Genomic DNA, 11,598 nt, shown 5'->3' on the forward strand with positions numbered 1-11,598 from the left:
GTAAAAAGGAGTAGGAAATTCATCTTTAACTCTGAAGTAGCTGCTTTATTTCTTCTTCTTTATTCTTATTATTCGTGTCTTCATTATCATTATTATTCTTTTGCAATACTATTGGATACAGTATTGTCTCGAGTTTGAATTGTACCTGTTAAGTTCTGTGAAGATGACATTTGGTACGTTACTGAAAACACTACTGAGGAGAAACTCACCACTTAATATAGAAAATCAACATTACTGTTGCAACTTGTTGCAACACATCCCATCCCCCATACAGACTTCCTCAACATGACGTTTCAGTATCTGGTCACTAGTCATTGTGCTGTTTCTCTTGTCTGTGTTACTCTGGCAGGACCATGAGGGGAGGAAAGCATCTGCTGCTCCTGGCAGGTAAGAAGGACGCAGTGAAACACAAACAGAGACTTCTGGGATTAAAGGTCAGATTAAAAGGGGATTTTGGGATTGTAAAATTTTCCTACTTGTCAGTATTACTACAGCCATGTCATGCTTTACAGCTGCTTTTACGCAGCTGTTTAATGTAATGTAAATCACATTATGCTGTTTTTTTTTTTAACAAAGAGATACTAAGTCACAGATAGAGGCAATTAATCCAATATATGGTGTTCCATTTCCACCATTGCTAAAACATACTTAAATATCTTGGCAAAACAAAACAATTTTTAAACTGCAGTTCATTACAGAAAATTCAGCCAATTGCAGATTGGTGTCAGTTATCATCATCATCTCTAGGCAGGACAAATGAAGATCAAAAATAAAATCAGAACCCCCCCAGGGGATTTAATTGAGAGAGTATATAAAAAGGTAAAGGTACTTGTGTTAAATACTAGAAATAAGCATTTGAAAAATAAAATAACATTGTCATGTTTGACAAATTCCATCATTTAAAATGCAATGAATTTGTAATTTTTCTGCAGTCATGGTGAGGGGGCAATAACACGGCTGACATCATCCCAAATTAAAACCTTACTGCATGAAGTCTAATGTTTCCATGATGCTGTGCGATTGTGCCAGTAGTTGTTATGTTCCTCGGGATGTAATTTTACTGAATTCTAAACTAAAGTACAAATGAAAATGTTGATTGCGTATAGACATACACAGATACACACACAGAGCCGCTAGCTTTTATATTGTTCTTATGAGGCTTCGATATTGACATTTACATGAATTCCCTGTCAGGCTTACACCAAACCTCCAGTTTGCTGGAGTTTGCTCATCATGTTAAGGTTCATTATAATATTTGCAACACTTCAAAATCAGTCAGGTATTGCATTATGCATATAATAATTTGTATATATAGAATATACATTTATTTATTCTGCATCAATATTTTAATGAAGTAACGTTTGTGATGATGTAATATGTATATATTCTTAACATTCATTATTTATTATTATCATTACTACAACATTGAGCCAAATAATAATTATATTATAATAATAAGTAATCTATAAAACAATTCAATTTTGGAAACAGATACTGCGCATGAACATACACATACATTTACAGCCACACACACTCAAAACAAACGACACTGATGAGGGGTGTAATATGTACGAAATACATCAGAAGAATTGAGTAAAGCTATAGATAAGGTCATATGTACACAACGGCTAGAACAGCAGAATTACTCTTTTTGCAGCTTTGCTACAGATGCAACACAAACTTCTTAAATTGCCTTGAACAAAACCATCAAAAAGGTTGAATAAAAATGACTGAAGACGAGTTTTGACTTTAATTTCACCTAATGACAATATGTAAAAACATCACAGGTGTGTGTACATCACGTCAATAGGAATACATTTGAAGATGCCAAACAAAGACTTTGAGAATCACTATTTTGAATTTTAATTCAGTGTCTGACAGGTCCTGCTCTAGCTGGCAGAGACCAGTGTGAACTGTGTATTATTAGCCATGAAAGAATTTTTATCGTATTAAGAAAATGACATTTCTTGAATTTTGTTACAGTACTCGTGCTCCATACAAGATGCCAGCAAAAGCCACAAGGTAATCAATCACTCCATCACTTTCTACATTTAACTTTACCCAAGTAGCAATACCAAACTATGAAAATACTCCTCTAAAATTAAAGTTCTGCATTCAAAACCTTGCATAAAAGTATTATCAGCAAAATGTACAGTGGGGCAAAAAAGTATTTAGTCAGCCACCAATTGTGCAAGTTCTCCCACTTAAAAAGATGAGAGGCCTGTAATTTTCATCATAGGTACACTTCAACTATGAGAGACAGAATGAGAAAAAAAAAAAAAAAAAAAAAAAAAATCCAGAAAATCACATTGTTTGATTTTTAAAGAATTTATTTGCAAATTATGGTGGAAAATAAGTATTTGGTCAATAACAAAAGTTCATCTCAATACTTGTTATATACCCTTTGTTGGCAATGACAGAGGTCAAACGTTTTCTGTAAGTCTTCACAAGGTTTTCACACACTGTTGCTGGTATTTTGGCCCATTCCTCCATGCAGATCTCCTCTAGAGCAGTGATGGTTTGGGGCTGTCGCTGGGCAACACGGACTTTCAACTCCCTCCAAAGATTTTCTATGGGGTTGAGATCTGGAGACTGGCTAGGCCACTCCAGGACCTTGAAATGCTTCTTACGAAGCCACTCCTTCGTTGCCCAGGCGGTGTGTTTGGGATCATTGTCGTGCTGTCGTGCCCCAGATCGAGGGAGATTATCAGTGGTCTTGTATGTCTTCCATTTTCTAATAATTGCTCCCACAGTTGATTTCTTCACACCAAGCTGCTTACCTATTGCAGATTCAGTCTTCCCAGCCTGGTGCAGGTCTACAATTTTGTTTCTGGTGTCCTTTGACAGCTCTTTGGTCTTGGTCATAGTGGAGTTTGGAGTGTGACTGTTTGAGGTTGTGGACAGGTGTCTTTTATACTGATAACAAGTTCAAACAGGTTCCATTAATAAAGGTAACGAGTGGAGGACAGAGGAGCCTCTTAAAGAAGAAGTTACAGGTCTGTGAGAGCCAGAAATCTTGCTTGTTTGTAGGTGACCAAATACTTATTTTACCGAGGAATTTACCAATTAACTCATTAAAAATCCTACAATGCGATTTCCTGGATTCTTTCCCCCCATTCTGTCTCTCATAGTTGAAGTGTACCTATGATGAAAATTACAGGCCTCTCATCTTTTTAAGTGGGAGAACTTGCACAATTGGTGGCTGACTAAATATTTTTTTGCCCCACTGTATCAGTAATAAGAGCACTCATTATGCAATAAAATGACCGGTCAGTGTTCTATTATCATTGCGTAATATTTTATCATTTCTCATAAAGGAATATTTGATCCTCCAGTTTATCACAAACATTCACAATCACCAGATTCAGATATGCATGGTTTTCACTGGACAGGAGGAGTATGACAATTTTAAACTGAAAAGAAATTAAAGCTGTCAAATAAATGTAGTAGAATTTCCCCCCGGGGGATCAATAAAGTCTTTCTTTCTGAGTAGAGGGTAGAATTTTGCCCTTTGAGATGTAGATGAGTATAAAGCTGCATAAGATGGGAATACTCAAGTAAAAGTACCTCGAATCTGGTCTTCAGAACAGTACTTGAGTGAAAGTATACAATTACAGTCCCCCACTGCTTCCTAGGGGTGTGAAATAATATGTACAATGCACTACTGTAGTTTCTTGTACTGACAACAGCCGTGCCAGGTCTAGTCGCATCCTTTACTGTATGTCCTCTTTGCCTTTGTCTCCTACCTCCTTAGTTTTTCTGTCGCCAGCACTCAAGAACATCTTCTCCGGGGACTTGTTTTATTTGATATGTAACAACAGCGCAAGTGGGAGCGGAGTGAAATGGTACTACGAAGACGCAGAGAAAAATTTGACAAGCAAAACCTGGAAGATATCAGTAGCTACCTCCAAGGACTCTGGCTCTTATCAGTGTGAGAGCAATGGACAAAAGAGTGACCGTTTCACCATCACCATCCTGGGTAAATATGCCACATGAAGATAAGAGGTCAAACTCCTAAAAAAGGCTTATGGGGGACATACACAATCCATACACAAAGTTCTAATTTAGCTGTATCCCATGCAGAATACTTTCCCAGTGCTTCACTCACCATCAACACAGGCCAGCCAGTGATGCAGACTGGAGGCTCAGTTGTCCTGCAGCTCGAAAACGACAACGGTCTGAAGGGATGGAACTGCTGGGTCTACAGGGGAGACCAGACCAAGAAGATCAAGCTGAGGCTGGAGGAGGACACCGTCAGTCTGGTCTTTCAACCCAGAAGCCTGACTGTCCTGGAGACCATTTTCTGGTGCACTGACAATGCTCAACAACGCAGAAGTAACCAAATCACAATAAGGACCTCAGGTAGGCCACTTTACCATAACACTGACAGGCAGTTGTTGTGAGCACAACAACGACAATTTGGTTTTATACAGTGAACTTACTTTTTTTTTTACATCTAGTTACAGAGTAACATTAGCATTCATTCATATGTTTTGGCCAATATTCATTCCCTTTCACCTCTGCTAAATGCTTCATATCATCGTTTGCTGCAGGTTGTGTGCGGTGAGTTCTTAGAGCTTTGCTAAAAATAGCTGCATGCTGTGGCAGAAAATGACAATGAAAGCCATGAGAGCGAACCAAACAAGTTTACAGACCTGGCAGCTAAACAATGAGCTGGTAAACTCACTATAAAGGCGCCATTAAGCTGAAGGGAGATGCAGATTCAGGTGATGATTATTTATAGGTTCATCACATTGCCATTGGATACATTTCTTGTGTAAAATATCAGTTATAGCTGCTTTACATGCAAATTTAATGAATCACATCATAAACTGATATACACGCATCACTGAATTTACCACTACCAAACAAATTAAATTGGCCTTTATTTTTAAGTCTTTTAAATCGGAGTTAACCTAATCCAATCTTCATTTTCTTCTTTCAGAGAAGGCTGTATCACTGGAAATGTATCCTCTGCCTGCTGTAGCTGGGAAGAGTATGACTCTGAAGTGTCTCACCTGGGGCACAGATCAAGTTAGCCACGCTGTTTTCTACAAAGACAACGTAGTGATTCTGGAAAGTGACCGTCCTACCTACAAAATCTCCAAAGTGACTGAATCTGCAATGGGAAGATATAAGTGTGATGCCACCTTCATGTACAAGGCCCGCTCAGGCGGCCGCCCATACCAAGTGGTCTCTGATTATCAAGATATGTTGGTCCACGGTACGCATCTCCAGCCAACACATTACGACTGCCTCTGACTGAAGTTTTCCCTTTTCATTTGATACTGTACACTTTACAACTGCATTTTCTTCTCCAGAAGACATCTTTCAAATTCTGTCTCATTTGTCCTTTTTCCAGCACCTACAATGGAAGCATTTGTCTCTGCAAATTTTGGTTTGTCATGTTCTTGTCCGCGTTGTCCCAACAATGCTTCCTGTCGTTGGTACTACAAGGATAATGATGAGCAATGGAAACATACGGGTTCTAGCCAAGGATTCATGATGCCAGAAAGGAGTGGTACTTATGCATGTCAAGCTGTGTGGAACAATGGGAGGTCTTTTCTCAGCAGCGGCGTCATGTGTGAGTTCCCGCCGAGGCAGTTGGACATTGTTTCTCTTCAAATATCAATACAGACTAAGATCTTTTGACTGATTATGAGGACAAGCTTTCAAAGTATGAAACATTACCATGGTGATGCAGCTCAGAGAAACTTGGGCAAAGTCATTTTCTGCAAACAGGGGCATGTGAGGTTTGAAAGACAGGACCTGACAAGACACCCCCCTTTTATACTAACAAATGCAGCTAATGGGAATTCTACTGATATGAACCATCACAGGGATTTCTGTTATACAGCCATGACATGTTGCATATGTTCTGTTTCAGATCAACCTCCGATGAAAGTCAACCCAGCGGTTGTGTCTATCGTGCTGGTGATTCTAGGTTTACTAGCTGCAGCTGGAGCTGGAGCTTTTTACATTTGGTATAAAAAGAGAAATGCAACAGGTGAGCATCTACTTCTTGTTCCCCCTTTTTTTATAAGCACACTGAAAGAATCACATAGGACACTTTTTTTCCTTTTTAAGAAGGACCAATTTATGAGGATGTGATGCTGGAGTCACAAGGACGAAGTGCTGATAAGTTCAAGATGACAACGCCACGTGGTGGTGACAACGCCCTTCACCCAGATGTACCGGGCAGGGAGAAGAAAGTCGGCCACTATGAAGCACTGAAGACCGAGGGAATGAAAGAGCCAGTATACCACACCCTGGGGATGGAGGGGGCAGGTGGAAAAGGGGAGTATGAAGCATTGAAGAAAGAGGGAATGGAAGATGGGGCATACCACATCCTGGGGATGGAGGGGGCAGGTGGAAAAGGGGAGTATGAAGCATTGAAGAAAGAGGGGATGGAAGATGGGGCATACCACACCCTGGGGATGGAGGGGGCAGGTGGAAAAGGGGAGTATGAAGCATTGAAGAAAGAGGGGATGGAAGATGGGGCATACCACACCCTGGGGATGGAGGGGGCAGGTGGAAGAGTTTGAGGATATGAAGGAGTTGGGAAGAAGGACAGAATAGGTGATGGTGAGGAAAAGGAGGAGGCATGGGCAAAGTAGTAAAAGACTGAGCTGTGACATCAGAGCTAGGTCTCAGTAGCTTTTGTATGAATAACTTAGCAAAAACAAAGTTCAAAAACAGCAAGACCACCAAATAACACAATAAAGATCCTGCATGTTGCATAGTGCAGCAACTAACAACTGTTGCCATTCCTTATATCAACCACATTATTTGAAGCTGCCATCATCGATTACCATAGCAGAAAGAATATATAATTTAATTTTTGTCACAAAACACAAGTAGCCTATATCCAGCGTTGAAAGTAAGCAAAGCCTTACATTCAGTCAAGGTCTAAGGGCAAGTAGCATTATATTTCAGTTGATTTAGTTATTTTCTGATTTTCATGAAGTCTCCTGTTTTGACTGTTGTGTCTTGAAATGTTTTTGCGATGTTCCAGCGTGTGTGCAGATGAGAAATGGCATAATATTATGCAGATTCTACTTTTGCTTTCAAATGTAAAGGCACTTTATATTTCAGTAAGCTTATCATATATCAACTTAATTTGCGTCATTCCTGCTGTATTTTATGTCCTGAATTAAATCCATTTTGACTAAATTGTAATTTTTCTTGTTAGTATGACCACTTTAAACAATGCATGTTTAGGCATAATGAACCTCTGCAAGCGTTTCTATCTAAAGCTAAATAATGCAAATTAAGGTTCAAGGATTAGAATTACACATACAACCCTGGTGGAACCTCTAACAATTTCAATGTAGATGAAAAAGTAAAAAGGTCAAATAAGTTGTGTTTGACAAACTTGACAAAAACGTAGCTTTAGTTCAACAAAACAACAGCCAGTTCAGAGACAAGACCAGGCAGCCCTCGTTCAGCTTCATATCCACGGTAAAGACCAGACTCTGAGGCGTGAACCCAAATGCACACCTCATCACAGGAGTTCAAAATAAAAAGTATTTAATGAAAGATTCTCTTTGACAAAGAAAATCACTCTTTCAAGGAAACAACGGCAATTAACAGAAAACCTCTCTTAATGAGGGAAAAAGGATAACTAATCTTAAACAACAACAACAAAAAGACACTATTAAAGAGGAAAAGCACAACTGAAAAACAAGAATCCAAAAATACAAAAGGAAATAAGTCTTAAAGCTCTTACACAATCACCGGGACTTGACTTGACGTGACAAAATACTGGCTCTTTAACACATTGGACAAGACAAACTGGCACAGGACAAAGTGAGACATTGACTAAATATACTCACACAAGGTGTGTGAACACAGGTGGAAACAATCAGGGCAGGGCAGACAATCACACAAGCAGGAAAACACACAAAGGCAGGAAGTAAAACTAACTAAATTAAAGTAAAAGAGGAAGTTGAAAAATAACACAGGCATGAAACTCTGAAATGAGACATAAGACAACAAAATTTAAAGCAAAACTGGTGTTGTGGCATTGCATGTTTTACAGTTCTGAAAGCTTTTTTTCTTAGTGAAAAAAAGCAATATTATAATGAAGAAATACTTTACAGTTACAAATCCTGAAGAGATACAAAAGTTCTGGCAAAGTTTAAAAGTAGTAGTACTAATTATGCAAAATGGTCCAATTCACATACATCCAGAATCACATACATTATATTATTGGATTATAATTAGTGATGCTGTGTCGCTAAAGTAATTAAAGCTACCCAATAAATGTAATGGGGTAAAAGGTCAATGTTTGCCTCCAAAATGTAGTAGAGTAAAGTAAAGTAAATGTACCTTACATTTTTACTGAAGTACAGTATTAGAGTACAAATACTTGAGTTACATTCCACCACTGTTGGTAGTTTATATGGCATTGCCTACAATAACTTTCTTTGTACCAGTACTGGATATTATATCTTTTTTCTGGAAATAAGTTTGAAAAGACAGTGTTACATTCAACCACATACCTTTGAATGGACCAAGTGTCTTCTGTGTTTCAGAGTGAGCCTGTTGTTATCTACTTGCAGAGTGTTGCATTCCTACACTGTGGGTTGTTGTCATGGTTGTTGTAGCCTTATTTGCTAGCGGGCTGTTAGCCATGGCCTTTATCTGTCTGTCCTCAACACGCTGTCTGTCACTCAGCCTCTAAAATGTCTGTACTTTAAAAGCAGGAGTTTATCTGATGGTTCAAGGTGCCACAGAGAGATGAACGTCTTAACAAGAGGAGAGCCTGTATGGACACCTGAGGGCGACCCCTCTAGTGGGTGTCAGGGCACACTCTGCCAGGATCACTGACTTTAGCATCTCAGAGGAAGACATCCATTTCTGTGTAATAGTTTCTGAGGAATATATCTGTGTCTCATTCTGTGTTTGGTGCAACATCTGCGGAGACACCCTCTGGATGAAATTGATGCCTTTTTTTGTCACTTTCAGCTCCTAGCCTGGAGAGGGCAATTATGTTGTAGGACCCCTTGGTCTGTGGTGGTCACTGGCATGACCATTTGACCTCTATTGCCCAGTCAGCAGTTAGACGTGAGTTGTTTGTGACTAGATTTGGGCCAAACTGGGAGTACATCACATCCTAAACTGCCTTCACCTCCAGTGATTATCAGTGGCGAGGCCCGTCTAAAGGTGTTGCATGACCGACTAGAAATAGTAGACTAGAAAGAGTATGTGTGTAGCCCCTTAATTACAGCCCCAGCTGCCCCCTATGTCCTATTCCCATTGCTAAATTCAAAAGGGAGATGAACAATAGGTGCACTGGTTTCATAAGAGCGTGTGGTTCCTAACTTGTGCAAAGATCTGTCTCAAGATCGGAGGTGGAGCATCTATGCAGTTAAACCAATAGCAAAGTCCATTAGAGGGCTAAACATGTACTCATAGAACTGAAGGTACATCCAGGTAACTACTATTCCTCTCACTGGCAGATGGATGCAGGATAATCCCATTGATTTTCGAGACCAGAGTAGGACAGTGAGGGTGAATCCCTCAGGGCTTTGTACTGGCTGAGGAAAAGTGGCGAGTCCCTTATTCTGGTGCCATCAAAATCTATTTTTCTTCTTCATTTTCATGCTCCTATACTTTAGCCCAGTGATCGATACTGTCTGGAGAGGAGTACTGCATTATGGGTAACATGAAACCATTGTTTTCAAAGGTTTAAAGACCGATATCAGTGCCTGAGTCAGGTATGGAGCACAGCTGATTAAATATGTAACAATCATCTAATTCTTAGCCAGATTTATGCACCACCTAACCTCCAAGAATATGTATAATTACTGTACATGAATCACCTCTCGGTTTTATTATACAACATTTTCCACATGTACGTGAGTTTTACATATACAGCTTTAGTTTACAGTCCAGAACAAACCATTTAACAAGAAATTAATGAAAAATAACAAAAACAGTAAAAACCCTAACATTTAATATTTAATCTATTGGTGAACTCCACTCATTGAAACAGTATCATTCAAAGTGATACCATTTATGACCTAATACAGGGATGTTTTTTTAATGTTAAACTTTCATTTTGGGGCTAGCTAGATACATTACAACATCTACTGACAAAAATAAAACAAATCATTCATGTACAGTGATATGTCATTGCTGTCCATTAACAGCCTTTAATTCTTAATTGGTCTTAAGTTTACTGATCAGTTAACATATCTTCAGCTTTGTGCACTACAAAATAAACCGAGGGGTAATGAATGTCCTCCACCTCTACATGACAGCTCTAATGGGACTAACATTTAAATTTTATTTGCACAGTTTTTGAATTTGACATATGCTACATAGCTGTCACCACACAGCTGCTTTGCCACTGTGATATATATATATATATATATATATTGAGGTTTTTAGGTTAAATGGTGACAGCAAAGCGCTTCTCCTGATGTTTTCTCTCAGAGCATGAATTGCCTGGACACAACAGCAACATAACAGAATAACATTAATGAAGCATATATTGCATGTAAAGCATACTGGATGAAATTACAGTGTTGGATTTTGAAGACAAACTGTCTCAAAGAGACTTCATAAAAATAGAAATGGCTCAAAACTAGGAAACTAATTTGATATGGGATTATGCTGGATAATATCATTCCTTCTAGTCCTAAATGAGGCATTTTTATTCCCCATTTTGTCAGCAGGCAGACAGGTTAGAGGCCTAGTAAGTAAAACATTTTTGCATGAGGAAATCAAAGTGCTCCATCTAAATATGTCAGTTTGGGCTCTTTAGACTTCACAGAAACCTGTGTGCAGCCATATTTGCATGCGTTCAATTACTTTCTCAGAGAGTAAACCAATACTACAGAGCAAAATATTTTGTTGTATTGGCACAAGTAACATGCTTTTTCTTAAAAGTGTGCACATTAAGGACAAAACTTGTATGTTTTTAGAGAAAAAAAGAGCTTTTATTACAGTGTATGGAAACCTTGTTGCTCCATTTTTGGTGATTTCCCGTTTTAACTTCTGTGGAAGTGCACACTCTGCTGTGGGTTGCGAAAAATTGTCCAACCATTTATGTAACTTTTTTAAACCCAATTAAAAAACCCTCAGTAGGTTTTCACCCAACAACAGAAATGTGCTTGTGACCAATGTGCGTCTAAAGATTTGTAATCTTGAATAATTCAAATACAAATGAGAGGCATACAAATGAAATCCAAATCCTGTCAGATAATATAGAAATTTCTACGATTATTACAGTGAACATCAACGAAAGCCACACCAGGCCTAAAACACAGCCCTCCTCCGAGAGAGATTACAGGGAGGCTGATGAGTCCTAAAACACTCTTACTGACATTGTTTGTCACACAAGTTACACAGTTGCAATCACACATAAACACACATTTTACATTTACTAATGTCTTCACCTTCACTGTGGAGTCTCTTTGAATTCAGGTCAGTTATGATAATGCAGTCAGACTTGCTGAAAAATGTCCCCTCTCGCCTTCCACTTTAAATCCACACTTTTAAAGTTCTTCTTGCCAGCGGGTGGAACTCCACACTGTTGATGAACTGTTTCTGCCTCGCTAAAGGCAATGTGCAGAGGATCTGATGGTT

The 11,598-nt window shown here is 38.9% G+C and overlaps 1 protein-coding gene across 1 annotated transcript; it reads left to right on the plus strand.

Annotated features, from left to right (window-relative positions):
- The first annotated feature begins 353 nt into the window (after positions 1 to 353).
- Positions 354 to 7,173, plus strand: LOC139220202 (uncharacterized). The gene is made up of 8 exons (XM_070852272.1): positions 354 to 387; positions 1,984 to 2,022; positions 3,755 to 3,979; positions 4,084 to 4,362; positions 4,946 to 5,224; positions 5,363 to 5,584; positions 5,888 to 6,007; positions 6,088 to 7,173. Exons 1-8 carry the CDS (start codon positions 354 to 356, stop codon positions 6,543 to 6,545), a joined length of 1,656 nt encoding a protein of 551 aa, XP_070708373.1. The 3' UTR covers positions 6,546 to 7,173.
- Positions 7,174 to 11,598: the final 4,425 nt, after the last annotated feature.

Source organism: Pempheris klunzingeri, chromosome 20 (genome assembly GCF_042242105.1).
Source record: "Pempheris klunzingeri isolate RE-2024b chromosome 20, fPemKlu1.hap1, whole genome shotgun sequence".
Lineage (NCBI taxonomy): Eukaryota > Metazoa > Chordata > Actinopteri > Acropomatiformes > Pempheridae > Pempheris > Pempheris klunzingeri.

Excerpts from the sequence above, each read along its gene's own strand:
- LOC139220202 (XM_070852272.1), top strand. The coding sequence starts at position 354 with ATGAGGGGAGGAAAGCATCTGCTGCTCCTGGCAG. Across the intron at positions 5,225-5,362 it reads TCAAGATATGTTGGTCCACG|CACCTACAATGGAAGCATTT; the intron begins GTACGCATCTCC and ends TCCTTTTTCCAG. Across the intron at positions 6,008-6,087 it reads TAAAAAGAGAAATGCAACAG|AAGGACCAATTTATGAGGAT; the intron begins GTGAGCATCTAC and ends TTCCTTTTTAAG.